Below are 15,700 nucleotides of genomic sequence, written 5' to 3'. Positions count from 1 at the left end.
TTCTATTACATTATTACAGTACTTTCACTGTTACGTCAGTATCCTTATACTGCTGACATCAGCAGCCTGAGATTGGACTTCTATGTATGAATTTGGTTTGAGGATGGATTCCCCTCTGAGCTTTCACTAGCTCTCAGAATGGAGCCAAGCATATAATATAGAGTTAGTGAGGGGGCTGCATGCTGAGCGTGAGGGAAAGCTGCTTTTGAGCACGCAAGCAGTGAGTGCAGAGGTGTACGCTTTGGTTTCAGGAGGGAGTCCTGTGATGTCAAGTGTGTGTGTGTGTGTGTGTGTGTGTGTGTGTGTGTGTGTGTGTGTGTGTGTGTGTGTGTGTGTTTGTGTGTGGGGGGGTCGGAGTGAAGGGGAGGGGAGTGCATGTGCAGAGCTGACACATTTGCTTCAGCAGGGCTATACGTCAGATATCACAGTGTAGGTGTGTGTGAGGTTTGAGGTGGCGCCGTGTGCGACATGGCAGTGTGAGGCGGGAGGTGGCCATCCAGATAGTGGGCCTGTGAGGGAGGAATGTCTGAGCTGATGATGATGATGGCCCCGGTATTTGGGGCTTCGTGCGGAGAGAGCACCTGTGACCTTCTGTGGTCTGACGACGTGGAAAGGTCAAAGACAATAAAGGACCGTTACATTCGAGCAATTTTATTTAAAAAAGAAAAGAGAGCGTAGCTGCCCAAAATGTTGGACTAAGGGGCCAAGATAAACGATAGAAAACAGCCCCCCGCTTAGAGTACATAAAGGTCTGTTGACATACTTTTCCCATATAGTTTATTATGATATTAATTCAAGTAACAATAAAATAAGCCAAAGGAAATTGAATTGAACAGTATAGGTGACTCACAAGAATTCTTGAAGGTCTAGGAGTTGAGAGAAATGAATTCCTCCCAGACAAGATCCCTCCATCCATCCAGTTTGACAGGTTTGCACCAGTATTCCATCTAAGGGCACTCTGACATGTATTGGGAGAATTATTATTTATTGTTGCCAACATGGTTTACAGAGATAGAAATACATTTTTCGGGGGAAGCCACAAAATGACCCTGTATATTCCTGGTCATACAAACCAAAAGGACTCTGAAATTCCAATGTTCCTAACTGGTTATATAGTGTAGTTTTGCTGGGCAGCACGTTGGATAGGCATAAAAGTGATATGGGTACTTTTCACAAACACTGGTTCCGCCTTGCTGAGGGTGTGCTATGCGTGTGTGCATGTGTGTGTGTGTGTGTGTGCATGTGTATGTGTGTGTCTGTGTGTGTCTGTGTGTGTGTGTGTGTGTGTCTGTGTTTGTGCGTGTATTGCACAAAGTATACATGACGGACAGGAAGATGAAAGTTGACACAAAAGTGGAACTGTCGAGAGAAAATATGGAACATACATAACATCAGTTGTAGTTGTGTGTGTATGTTTAACATGTGTTCGCCACAAACAGTGACTGCAGTGTCACACTAAGGGTGTATTCACACTGGGAAGGTCCGCTAGTTCACTTGCTTTGGTCCAGACCAAATAGAGTTTAGATTTTTTTCTTTTGGTGTGGTCCACTTTCATATTGCCCCTTTTGCAAGTGAACCAGCATTACGAAGCAAAACCACACGTGATCTGAGGTCATTCATTCATTGGACAGACATTCTGGGGTGGAGAGAAGCAGGAAGCACGAAGTGAAAACTGCGAAATATATAACTGATACGATATAGGGTTAAAAATAATAAATAAATAGGCCTACATCTAGCCTATAAATAAAATAAAAAAACATAAAATTATTGTTGTTTCATATGGTTATAATATGTAGGCCTGTGTCAATGATGTGGCTTGTAGCCTACGATGTGAAACATAATATGTACTGTATTTTTGCTGCTGGACGCACGGCTCGCGAGGAAATAGGCTCATGCTGACACACAGCTGATATAGCCGTGTGTCAGCTTTGTGTGAGTTCGGCGCAGCTCTGCTCCAAACTGACACGGGGATAGTATTGACGGTCCCGTAACATGGGAAGCAAAATAAAAACACGCACTTCATACAATGCGCAGCGTGAACCTGTTGGCACTGTGCGGGAGACGCTCCCCTCTCCTTCATCTGATCGCTGAACACATCAGCATGTTTACGTGTCCTGTCTATCAAATGTAATATATTTGCTCGGGCTCCCGGTCAAACCACAACTAATCTTCCCAACAACGGCAACACTTTCCCATAATGTGAAGCTGACGGTGATTTATTAAAAAAGAAAAGGCACAGTGCTTCCTGCAATTGGGTCGGATCGAGTCCGGACAAATTCACACCACAAACGAACTGCAGCAGAGTGCGTATGGAACCGCATCGAGACCACCTCTTCAGCTTGGTCTCGGATCGTTTGTTTGGTCCGCCCCCGAGTGCGATTGCTGTATTCACACATGTCTGAAAGATGCGCACCAAAGGTGGAAGTGCACCTGAGTTCGTTTCAACCGAACTAAACACGGCATGTGTGAATACACCCTTAAACAACTGTGTAAAGGACATAGTGGCAATATTATCAATTTCTGTTGTCTGGGGTGCATATTAAGTGTACACCTACAGAAACAGCCAGGTTGAGAATGTAGGATCTAAAGTTGACTACTTGGCTAAAAGTCAGCAACAGCTTCTTGAGCCTTGAAGCTATAATGCGTAACTTTTTCATATAAATGAAAGTCGGTTACATTCCAGCCATTACCAAACAAGTTGACACAAAGTTGATTGAGCCTATCAGCTCCACAGAACTATGTTTGTATTTCTCAGTGCGCAGCATTAACAAACTGGTGTCGTCCGCCCCCCCCCACTGCTAAGAAAAAACCTGGAAGTACAAGCAATGGCCATCACCAAAGGCTTTCCTCATATAGACAGTGTTGTTGTAATAACTCAGAATTCCTCAAGGGAGCGACAGAAGTTACGCACTATCGCTTTAACTTTATACCCTTGTTTTGACAATTTGCATCTAAGCTAGGCTGATTAGCTTTTAACCCAACCTCTTAATGTGGGGTTACTTTTTTTCTCATTTACAACAGCATTAGCCTTCTGTGTGTGGTAAAACAAACTCAATAACCAATACGTTTGAAGATCAAAATGGAGGATTAAATGGGAAAGATATTGTGGAAGAGTCAGTGAAGTATAGCTTTTGCCAAGGCTTCTTCTGATTTCTACTCCAGGTTGCTAAAAGCTAGTCAGTCTGTTGTACTGTGGTTTGGTTTTTAACTCTCTGGTGTATATTATACATTCATACATGACATAATAATTTCACTGAGTAAAACAGAAATCATTAACCACAAAATATATACACACCTATGGTTACATAAAAACAAAAAAAAGCTTTGTAGGGCACTGTATGTCATTGCACTTCTGCTACTTGCCACATAAGCATACACAAAATAACAGTATGGTAACCCACTACTTGACTCCCTCACCTTTCAAGTGAGATCAGTTAAAACAATGGAGCCACGTGACACCACTCTACAGCACACACAGGTAGACCCTGTTCTGGTCAAACAGTCACAGCAAAAAAGCTGGGTGGGATTTTCCCCTGCTCTGAAACATGAGTTAGGTCTGGCACAGGGAGTCTTTCTAGCTACACATAAGGTACGGCACCTGTAATTAAACTGTGCTGCAGGAAGTTTGCAAATTGTAGGATCGGGGAAATTGCTCTCAGAGAATGGGATGTTAATAACTGCTCTCCATATTTTCATAGAGAGCTTTTTGACTCAGTGATCATACAGGTGGAAAAGATGACTCTATATGTGGTGATGACATTGTTTGGGTGTTAAGCGCCTGAGCTGATTCAGAAAGAGAACAGATATTAGACTTTTAGAAACTGATTGACCAAATGAACAGGGAGCTTGTTTTGTTCCCACAAGGAAGGTGAGTTACTGTAGGAGGATTTCACATGTGATGAAAACAGAACATACTGTATTATATTATATTATAATTTAGCAGACTATAATTTAGCAGACTATAATTATAATTTAGCAGACTATAATTTAACTAGCCTCAGATAATCAGATTGTTTTTGAATTGAATGTTAAATAAACAATACAACGCACATCACAGTAAATTGATGTGATAACGTCAGATAAATCACCAGCAATGTTATCGTCCATAAAAACATGTAGCACAATATGAAACAAAATGCACGTGGATAGATACCATTCAAATCTAACTTTCATGTATCAGTGTTGCATAAACCCCTGCTGCCAGTGCACTGCTGTTCGGAAGCATCAATGACAACCAATAGTAAACCCTCAAAGCCTGAGTTGATGAGATAATGGCGCGTTCATTCACGTGTGAGCGGATGCCCGTGTTGTCAGCAACAACACTTGTATAGTGAGAGTGTGTTTTAGCAGCTTCAGAGGAAGGGGGAGGAGACAGAGCAGCAGAGAGGAGGGTCATTACTGGAAGTAGGTGGCTAAACAGGTCTGCCTTGCCTTTTCCAGGCCATGGTTAGGAAATACTGAAAGAGACACACTGTGCCAAACACAGACCATGGACAAACTTTCACTATGTGTGCACAGAGAAGCAAAGGAGGCTACGCAAACATACTGTATGCAATACACAGCACACGCGTGTTCACCCACAAACACTCTATGCAGTGTCTCTATTGTGATATCGTGCAGTTGATCTCAAGTCCTGAAACATGTTATTGTGAAATAATGACTTCATGGTTGTCTCAGTGAGGACAGTTTGTCTTCATATTATTTACCACATAAATGGGATTTGATGTTGCAATACCTTGTTTCATTACACAGACCAGTGCTAGCCTAACCTCTTCTTAATTGTTTATTAAAGTTATAGTGTGTAACTTTTTCATATAAATGAATGTCGGTTAAATTCAAGCTATTGCCAAACGAGTTGACACAAAGTTGATTAAGCCTATCAGCCCCATAAAACTCCCTCTGTATTTCTCATTATGGCAGCGTTTACAAACTGGTGTCGCCCCCTTATAATGCCTAAGAAGAACCCAAGAAATGCTTCAGTTGTTGTTCTACTGCTAAGAAAAAAACTTGACGTACAGCAGAAGGAATGCACGGTCCACGAAGGCTTACCTCATGGAGATGCGCCGACAGTGTTGTTGTAATAACTCAGTCCTTATTGGGGGAAAATAAGTTACGCACCAAAGCTTTAACTCTTAATAAGTAAACTCTTGGGTAAGGCTCCTCACCTTAAAGGAATACTTCACCCATACGGAACCATCATGCAAACAAACTAATGCAGCTGTTAATTTTTCTATATTATTATGATTCTACATTCATGACCACCGGTTGAGGCTATGTTCATTTAAGGTTTCCGGTTGAGAAGAAAAAATATGACAACATTTTGGACTAAATTGAAAGTCCAATTGATTGCAGATGAATTGGGAGCAGTGAACAGAAACCAAAAGCCTGTAAGCGGTTTGTTGTTGACAATATCCTGTGTACTGAGTTAAAATCAGGGTTCACTGTGGTTCCTTACAATGAGACAGGAAGGAAGCTACACAGAGCATTTCACCTCAGTCTCTCCTCACACAAGAGAAAACAAGTGTCTCCAATGTAGCACATCCTGGATTCCTTGGTAATGACGCTTAGGGACATACTGTTTACCGGCTACGTACCTATTTGATGTTAAATCAGAATTTTATAAGAAACAAGATTGGAATCAAACTGTAACAACACATTTACTGTTGAGACTTTTCCTGACAAAAAAAGTGTTTTGGTGTTTCTTCAGTGTCATCACCTCAAAATGACAGTAATGTCTGTGAGAAAGATTGATGAAAGTTATGCCAAGGCTGTGATCATTGAGCCATGGGGGGGAAACGTGCTGCCTTAACGCACACATGGATTTTTTTTATCATCCAATATAAAAGCACGGCTGTAGAGATGCCTATACAGTATATGTCAGTCCACCACTTTGTTCCAGTCTGAAATATCTAATATTAGCACTGTTATTGTAGAAATGGTAGCTGACATAAGCATTCAGCACGGTAGGCCTACAGCAGGGGTGCCCATTACGTCGATCGCGATCCACCGGTAGAGGCATTGTGATTGTGGGTAGATGACTGGCTCATTATAGGCCCCTAACCTTTGTAGGGGGGGGGACATACAGAGATCAGTGGCCTATCATGCGCAAGTACATTTTTGTTATTTTTTAAATTACATTGTTTGTGGCTACCAAGATCAGGGGCTTATTGAGCTATACTGTATTAGAAAAAAAAACTAGGACTTCACAGAGAGATTTTTTAAACCTGTAAATTTTTTCTTTCTGCCTTTTTGGTTATTCTGTGTCTCCAAATTATTCCAGAAAACTGACTAAATAGCTCACATAGGACACAGCTGATTTAGCATTTGTTTTCTTCTCAAAATGCACCAGATTGATACATTTTACTTTAAAAGGTTCAAATCTTTGACCCCTAGAAGGTCCTGAGTCCTCACCACAGTCTCCCAAATTCCCATGAGAAATACTGTATTACCTTAAAATGATTTGCTTATTAATCAAAAGAAATATTGCACATTTTGTGTTGTCAGACAGCCACTCAGGGAGCCTACGCAACCTCTCAGCCCCAGGGCCTAATGGCAATATGGATTCATGCAGTTATGCAAGGTACACCAACTTATATTGTACATATAAAGAATGATCAATATAAGTTTAAATAAATATATGTTTTCCATTTTTATAGTAGGTAGATCTTCTTGACTTGGTCATTTTAAAAGTAGCTCACAAGCTGAAAAAGTGTGGGCACCCCTGGCCTACAGCCATAGGGCGGCTGGATAGATAGATTATAGATAGATTTATTTATTTGTCAAATACAATATTGCAGAGGGCAATTCTTCTTGTAAACCAGTCCGGCTGTCATTCAACTATATAAAGATTATAAAAAATATTGGGTGAGATTGGTTGGTGGGCTTAGTGACATAGTCAGTCTGGTTTAACAGTCTGATGGCCTGGGGAAAGAAACTCCTCCTCATCCTCTCTGTGTTGGCCCTCAGCAGACGGTAGCGTCTCCCTGAAGGCAGCAGGGTAAACAGACTGTTGTTGGGGTGGCTGACATCACTAGTGATCTTTTTGCTATAGCGTAAATGTGTAAATTCTTAGAAATGTAATTGATTAATAAAAGCTTCTTTGTTTTGTATAACAGAGAAATGTCCAAATATGCTTTGAGAAATCCGTCTTAATTAAACTATGGCAAACCACATTTTAATCTGTGAATGTGACATTTCACCCCCGTCTCATCAAGCGTCTGCCCTGTGGAAGTGCTCCTGAGCAAGACACTGAATTACCCTCAAGCTGCAGCTCTTTGACTAAAGACTTAAGATAGAAATTCTGTAACTATTTTATAGGATTTGTTTGGGTCATCCCTAGCTATCATAACATATTTCTCACATTCTTGCCACCAGATTACATCAATCTCGGGGTAACAATCGCTATTACATTGATTGCACTTCATTGTGTGCAAAGCAAAGACGAGGAAGTGGATTTCAATGGCTGTGTGTTGCATTAAGACGCCACAAAAGAGGAACTAGGGTAATCTGTAGAGAGCTGTAATGTCCATATCTGCACAAAATCTTTTTGAGAAGTGAATTTTGATAAAAGGTATCTGCATTTATTTCATTCTGATGTTAACCACAATTTGTATACAATAATGTTGAGTAATATAACAAGGAAGGAAGTACAATATATTGACTTGACGTAAGCTACAAGACATGATATGAGGTTCCCCTTTTAATAGTTTTTTTCTCTGAAGCACTTTGAGATTCTTGAATATAAAGTGCATTATAAATAAAATGTATTATTATTATTATTATTATTATTATTATTATTATTATTATTATTATTATTATTATTATTATTATTATTATTATTATTATTATTATTATTATTATTATTATTATTATTATTATTATTGTATGATTCATATAATGATTGTTGAGCAGGCTTTGAACCTTAAAGCAGATAAGAGAAAGGCTTGTTATAAGCAACACAGATATTCAAAAAAAGGGTTTGGGCCACACGCTGTATCCACTTACTCAACTGATATTTCTTAACAGATGTGTTGTTAATAGTCCATCACATTTCCTTTATTGTGCAACTGGTGACTTCTGAATCCTGATTTTTACCATATTCTGCACAGAAACCTGACCATAATAAAGAATAGCAGTAGGCCTATAAAAGAAAAGCTCCAGTGTGCTCTGTAAAGTGTATTTCCCGCACACTTAGCGTTACCCACTCCTTGCTGTAGCCTCATGTTAGACTGACAGGTTTGGTATCACTATTTTAATAAAACTTTCGTCAAGAAAGTGAATCAATGCAATATATTTTAAAAAGCAACGTGATAGCCATTTACATTTTAGAAAAAACTGAACGCGTATTATCCATTGCAAGGGGGTAGGCTATGTGCCATACTACATTCCTTGGTCTGGGACAGTAACTAACTAGCTAAGTTGGCTAACCGGCTGCTGGCTTTACACTTAAAGTAGATTTACCATACAGATATAAAAGTATCCATCTTCTCATATAAATCTTGATAAGGATATTTCCCCAAATGTTTAATCACATTTGCCCAGTAAATCCTGAATGCTAATGGACCGGTCAAGGCTGCTCCTTTAAGATTTTTTCAAATATCGATCTTGTTTTAATGACCGTCAATCACAATGCTTTCTTCTATTTTGTGCTGCAAATCAAGTCTTATAAAAGTGAATCCTTCAGGGGGTGTGGGCCTAGGTCTAAACAGTAAAAAGTAATTGAATTATTTAAATGTTCAAAGCAACAAACACTTTCATATCAGAGCATGGACATGAAAGCAAAAGGTTTCCATCATGCCGCCAAAGCCAGATTGTATCGCTTTCACTGCTCAGTCTGGTTTAGTTAGGATTTTTCATGTTGTTTTGCGTGGTTCACAAGACACTGTTTTGACCACGACCGATTGCATGGCGAAAGGAAAGAAAGAATGGTGTGGACAAGCTGTGTGGCTCAAACTGAAAGTGCTAAGTCATGTGGCTCAAGTCTACTCAGAACTTTGTTGTTGGAATCAAGTACACTTTAGAAAGGTCATGGCTGTGTTTAAATATAAAATAAGAGGAAATCTGGGGATTTTGGCACACTTGAGTTTTACAAAGTTAGGGAGAGTACCTTTTTGATGGCAGGTGGCAGTTTTGACACTCTGGTCAGGACAGGACAACACTAAAACTTAACATTGTTACCCATTCATTCTAATAAGTGTGCCAATATGGACAAATTTAAGTTGCCATTATAATCAGAACATATTCTTTCTACTTGTGTGTTACAATATATATTTGGAAATGAGTCAACACTTAAGTAATTGCTGTATTGTTTTATGTTTTGTATTGTACTATGTATAATGTATAGCAGTATTAGGACAAGTTATACATGAATTATGTTTTGGTTAAACTCATTCTTATACATTAAGGCCAGTTTTCATGCTTTATAACCATAATTGTTGCTTGCATGTGTAGACGACCATGAATAGAGTGTGAGAGATAAATGATACAGTTGGTAATTAAAGGAAAACATATGTGGACTGAGACAGACTCCGTTTATTAAGAATTGATTCAATAGAAAATTCCAAAAATAGCAAATCTTACAAAATAGTGAAACATTTCATTTCATTTAAAACCAAAAGGCTTCTGGAAGGCATACAAGTAAAAAAACATGTGAAAATAAGGCTGTGGCAAGGTCACAGATTTGAGACTCACACAATACAGTTTTGTTAGTTCATTATTAGCCTTGTGTCTTCGAGCGAGATGCTCTTAGAAGCTACTGGATAGATCCTCAGCTGAAAGAAGGAAACATGAACAAAAACACAAAATGGACATTTGTATTTAAAACACAAATGTGGTAGACGGGCTATGAGAACTCTGCATAACACACGATCACTGGTATGACATAGTCATTACAAAGGAAAGATAACACCAAATGTGCTTCCTCCCACTTCCTCAATGGAAATTTCAGTACCTTGCCAGTGCTTGAGCGTTTCAGCATGGTTACTGCTTTCACTCTCAACTATGGCTAACGTATGTACAGAGTGCACTAAACAGCAAATACACCGATATGAAAATCAATAAAACAGTATATGTAAGAATCCTTTACAAAGCATAAAAAGTATGACCATAAAAATAAGCACATTTCTTCTCGCTGTATTTTGAAAATCCCTTACATCCATTTAACCCCATTATGTTCAAGATGAAACAACTTAAACAAAACATAGAATAATATACAGTATTTTTTTCACAGTGAATCAAACTTCACCTGAGAAAGAAAATGAAAGAAAATAGTACATTCACTTTTTCGGAAATCTAACTTTGGTTATGCAAAAACCATTGGCATGTTGTTTGATGAAGTCATCATTACAACCTCATTTTTGGTTATGATGATTGATAATTCATTCAATGTTTGGTGAACAATATTGGGTTAGAACCTGTACAGAAGTGCACCAAAAAAACAATTGTAAAGTGGGTCTTTGAACAAGTTCTTCTTGATACTATGTCAGGTTTCTGAAACTGCATGGTCTACTTTCTGTCCCAGATTTACCAGGAAAACAGATACGATTAGAAAGTTGTCTTTCCAACTTAATAATGGGAGGTAAAGATCAATGCCGGCAACCAAACAACACATTTGGTCAATCAGTAAAAAGAAATCTGTCGAACTGCCTAGAAACAATGCCTTTGACTCGTGATGTGTCTCCATATTTTTTTATTCTCTCATGCCCACTGATGTAATAACCCAAACAAATGCCTGTTAAGACTTATCAGGCCAGAAAAGACCAAACTAAATGTCTGACTTTGCACGGCTAAACGAGCCAAAGGTATCTCTTGAAGCTGCCTCTGTATTACGTGATACCAAACGAGTCACTCCTTTCAGTTGCTTTGCCGACTTGCTTTGAGCCAGTCTTCCAGATTTGTATAGGGGCCTTCAGCGGGCATGCTGTTGCTGTTTGAGTAAGGATTTTGCAGATTTTGCAGATTTTTACGAGGCTGGGTGTTGGCACTATGGTCTTGCCTCATTGGATCCATGTTGGTGCCGTTGCTCATAGGGCGAGGAAGCAGGTTGGTGTAAGTGTTTCCATGGCTTTCCCTTGGGGATTGCATGAGAGACGAGTGGGTCTCCGTCACCTGGGGCTCCTGCTTGAGCTGGAACACACTCTGAGAGCCTCCTGCTCCCACCAGGCCCTTCAGAAACTCTTCATCTTCCATTTCATCTAGGAGGGGGAAGGAGGGCACCTGTGACATGCCTCCTCCGACTCCAGGAACTGACCCGTTGAAGGTATTCTGGATTGGATTGGATTGGGGAGAGCCGGTGAAGTTGGGCCAGACAGTCTGGATACCCTGGTTGGGGTTGCCTAGATGGTTCTGGGGCCTGGCTGGAGAAGCCAGCTCCTCTCTTTGGTGCTGAAGGTGGTAGATCGCCTGTGAATCTGACTGGCTCATTCCGAGGGCCTGGGGGACTGGATCCAAGAACTGCAAGTCCGTCTGTGACAGTTGAGGGAGGTCGTTCCTCCCAAAGGGGTTGTGCTCCATTCGGTTGTGGAAACCAGGTGCGCGACTTGTCTGCTGTTGCCTGCTACTATTCATGGGAGCGGATGGGTTTATAGTGACTGTGTCCATTGAGAGTGCTGGGTTAGGATTCACCCATGGATGGCTGCCTGCTACGTTAGGTCCCTGCGGTGCCATGATGACATTCTTCAGGCCTGGTTGGTAGGTCTGGTTGAATAGCGCTTGGTTTGGCATCACAGGTGTAAGCTGTTGCCTCAGGTACATGTTGTTGGGATCTGGAAGAAATATAGTGACTTTTAGTGTGATAACATACCATTGATTTGGATGGAAATGTTGTATTTGGCTTAAAGGTGACATATCGTGCTCCTTTTCAGGTTCAAAATAGTAGTTTGGGTTTCTACTAGACGCTGTTTTCATGGTGAAGTGTCCAAAAAATCCCTTATAGTTCTCCATTGCTGAATCTCCTCTTTTCAGCCTCTCTCTGAAACGCTCCGTCTCTATAAGCCTCGCCTTCCAAAAAGCCCAGTCTATACTGTTTGGTCCTGAATCTAATTGTTGGTTTCAATCTTACTGCCAGTTTGATATAGGGGTATCTGGGGGCGGTGGTGCTGAGTTATGTTGTTAATGAGGGGGCGTGGCTTCTCCCCTTGTGACTTAATAAGGGGAGAGAAATCTGACTGTGTGTTTTTGAACACAGGTTTTCAGGGTTTTCAGAAAGGTGGAGGTGGAGAATTTTTTCATATTTCTAAGTCTCTAGGCACACTGGGGACCCATAGTAACATTGAAAAACAATGAAAAGGTGTACTTTGCATAATAGGTGACCTTTAACATCTAATTGTTGCTATTTGAGGGGAACCAAGAATAACCAGTTACCTTTCCGCATGTGACCCATGGTACTCTGTGGCACCGCCTTTGGCCTGTTCATCAGACCAGCAAAAGGACCACCTGTGCAGAGAAAACAACAACTTTGTTACAAAAGACTCGTGACTACTGACATACAAAGGACATGCTCATACAACACACATGTTGAATCATATCAGATGAGTTGTATCGTATTTACAGCAACATAGTACTGTATCTTACTTGACAATTGTGATATCCTCATCAAGCTCTCTCTTCTGCGCTTCTTCTCGTTGTAGCCGTAGGGATCTATAGCAAACGCAAAATGGTCAAATATAACACCTGAACTTAACCGGGGCAACCATCCGACACAGGCGAATGGCGACAGTTTTTTTTTATTTGACCAATAACAGAAAGAATGTGATCACTATCTCACCTTTGTCGTCGGGCAGATATCTGAAATCCATGGCTTCACTGACTTCCTGATCGGACGGTCGGCGCAGCTGCATGTGCACGGTGACTGACTCCACGATGGAGGTGTTGTAGTAGGAGGGAGTCTTGAAGACAATGGCTACCTGACGATGAACATCGGCCTGGGAGAAGGAGCCTTTGGCCTCCCAGCCATCGTTGGAGAAAAAGCGCACCTCAATGTCATCTGGAGGAAAAGGAGGTGGATGGGACGATATGATTGGACAACTGAATGAAGGTGTAAACAGGTGGACACTATGGCTATGCAAAGTAAAATGGATGAATGGATACGTGGATTGAATGGAAATCAATGGAGAAAATAAATGCAAGCTAGATGAAAAGCGTTCCATTTACTGTAAAAAAACTGTGAAATAATAAAATGCTGATCATGTCATTGCATAAAGGCCTTGACAGTACGTACCTTTCTGTACTTTGTCACACAGTAAGAAGATCTCATCCCCTCCCTTCACACTGCCACTGTTCTTGTTGACCCGACAGATCCTCAGCTCGGCTGTGTTCGGGGCCCCTGAGGAAGCACACATAAGCTGTTAATATGCAACACATGCAAAAACACATACAAGTCAGACTGCAATGCATAATACAAGTACAACAACATTTACTTTCCCAAGAATGATTATGTCAGGATTTGCCATCTACAGTAGTTGATGTACTGTTATGTGGCTCAGAGTAACTGGTTCTAAAGTGCCTCAGTTTAGAAAAGGACCTCATTTAGTTCACAGTTGAAGCTTCACCAGTCACATGTCACACTCAGAAGAGGAAGTGCTCCATGGCAACGGTGTTGTTTGAGGGTTAGTGTGTTTAGAGAACTTCCTCTTTCTTAATGTGTGTGAGGAACACTGAACTAGTTCACTTAAGTGCAACACTTGATACAGTGTTAGGGTGTATTCACACTGGGAAGGTCCGCTAGTTCACTTGCTTTGGTCCAGACCAAATAGAGTTTAGATTTTTTTCTTTTGGTGTGGTCACTTTCATATTGCCCCTTTTGCAAGTGAACCAGCATTACGAAGCAAAACCACACGTGATCTGAGGTCATTCATTCATTGGACAGACATTCTGGGGTGGAGAGAAGCAGGAAGCACGAAGTGAAAACTGCGAAATATATAACTGATACGATATAGGGTTAAAAATAATAAATAAATAGGCCTACATCTAGCCTATAAATAAAATAAAAAAACATAAAATTATTGTTGTTTCATATGGTTATAATATGTAGGCCTGTGTCAATGATGTGGCTTGTAGCCTACGATGTGAAACATAATATGTACTGTATTTTTGCTGCTGGACGCACGGCTCGCGAGGAAATAGGCTCATGCTGACACACAGCTGATATAGCCGTGTGTCAGCTTTGTGTGAGTTCGGCGCAGCTCTGCTCCAAACTGACACGGGGATAGTATTGACGGTCCCGTAACATGGGAAGCAAAATAAAAACACGCACTTCATACAATGCGCAGCGTGAACCTGTTGGCACTGTGCGGGAGACGCTCCCCTCTCCTTCATCTGATCGCTGAACACATCAGCATGTTTACACGTCCTGTCTATCAAATGTAATATATTTGCTCGGGCTCCCGGTCAAACCACAACTAATCTTCCCAACAACGGCAACACTTTCCCATAATGTGAAGCTGACGGTGATTTATTAAAAAAGAAAAGGCACAGTGCTTCCTGCAATTGGGTCGGATCGAGTCCGGACAAATTCACACCACAAACGAACTGCAGCAGAGTGCGTATGGAACCGCATCGAGACCACCTCTTCAGCTTGGTCTCGGATCGTTTGTTTGGTCCGCCCCCGAGTGCGATTGCTGTATTCACACATGTCTGAAAGATGCGCACCAAAGGTGGAAGTGCACCTGAGTTCGTTTCAACCGAACTAAACACGGCATGTGTGAATACACCCTTAGTGGACACACGTACACACAGGTCTCGCAACAGCACATGTGTGCACACTGCACAGACTGCACAGCTGCAGGTGCATACTGTATGGACTGTACACATGCAGCCAGTTGTGTAACATCTCAATTCTTGCAAAGTCACATTAATATCAGTGTAAAGAAATAGAATACTAATATGAAATACAGATTTGAACTCTGGCTTTATCCCACATGGTTTTAAAAGAGATGCAAATGGACACATAACAAGTAAGATATTGCCACATTTGCATATTTATTCAAAGATTTCTCAAAAAGATAGTTTCATGACGGATATCTCCAAGTACATTTTTTATTTGCCCTATTGACCTGCAGTGACTCTCCTCAATTGAACACAATCAAAAAACTTCTAGGTAAAGGTCTGGCAATGACATGAATATTAGCATCAAATATTTGTCGCTATATTTAGTGTGATGTGATCATCAGCGTCACTTGAAAATCAGCTTTAACCTTGAAGTTGACACACCTTATACCCTAAGGCAGCATGTATTCCCGTAAATGCACAGTTACATGGCAATGACACAATGTTCTCATGGCCGGTAAATGCCTTAACATTACGTCAGCGTAGCTAGGCAGAGCTCAGTAGCCACTCACTGTTGTCGTAGATGGGGTTGGTGACTATGGGGTTGAGCAGGCGGGTGTAGTGTCCGTTCTCGTCCTGCAGGTAAACCTGGATACACAGGCGCACCACGTTCAGGTCATACTCCTCTGTCTGCAGCAGCTGCTCGCGGGGCACTGAGGTCACAAACACAAACACACAAACAAACACACAAAAATACATGGGGGTCAGTAACACAGCCAGGTGAGAGCAAATACTTTCAAAATGCAAAGTCTCTTTTCACGTATGATAAACTTTAAACATGTCTCAATGCAATACATACATTATATTGGTTAAACTGTTATTTACGGTTCTAAGCTGTATCTTGCATGATGGAGTAAAAATGGTTTACTTCTCAAGA

At 40.9% G+C, this 15,700-nt stretch overlaps 1 protein-coding gene across 1 annotated transcript in view; it reads right to left on the bottom strand.

Annotated features, from left to right (window-relative positions):
• Window positions 1-9,520: 9,520 nt before the first annotated feature.
• rel (v-rel avian reticuloendotheliosis viral oncogene homolog) overlaps window positions 9,521-15,700 on the bottom strand; it is a 19,504-nt gene continuing 13,324 nt past the window's right edge. Inside the window, exons 6-11 of the mRNA XM_080036505.1 lie at window positions 15,336-15,476; window positions 13,217-13,321; window positions 12,764-12,982; window positions 12,571-12,636; window positions 12,361-12,432; window positions 9,521-11,762 (exon numbers count right to left, since the gene is read on the bottom strand). Coding sequence (XP_079892631.1) covers window positions 10,852-11,762; window positions 12,361-12,432; window positions 12,571-12,636; window positions 12,764-12,982; window positions 13,217-13,321; window positions 15,336-15,476 — 1,514 coding nt within the window. The 3' untranslated portion in view covers window positions 9,521-10,851. The remainder of the gene's footprint in view (window positions 11,763-12,360; window positions 12,433-12,570; window positions 12,637-12,763; window positions 12,983-13,216; window positions 13,322-15,335; window positions 15,477-15,700) is intronic.

This window comes from Ammodytes marinus (genome assembly GCF_949987685.1).
Source record: "Ammodytes marinus genome assembly, chromosome: 11".
NCBI classification, from domain to species: Eukaryota; Metazoa; Chordata; class Actinopteri; order Uranoscopiformes; family Ammodytidae; genus Ammodytes; species Ammodytes marinus.
The sequence above is the reverse complement of the archived record's forward strand: the minus strand, read 5'-3'. Positions and strand labels throughout refer to the sequence as shown.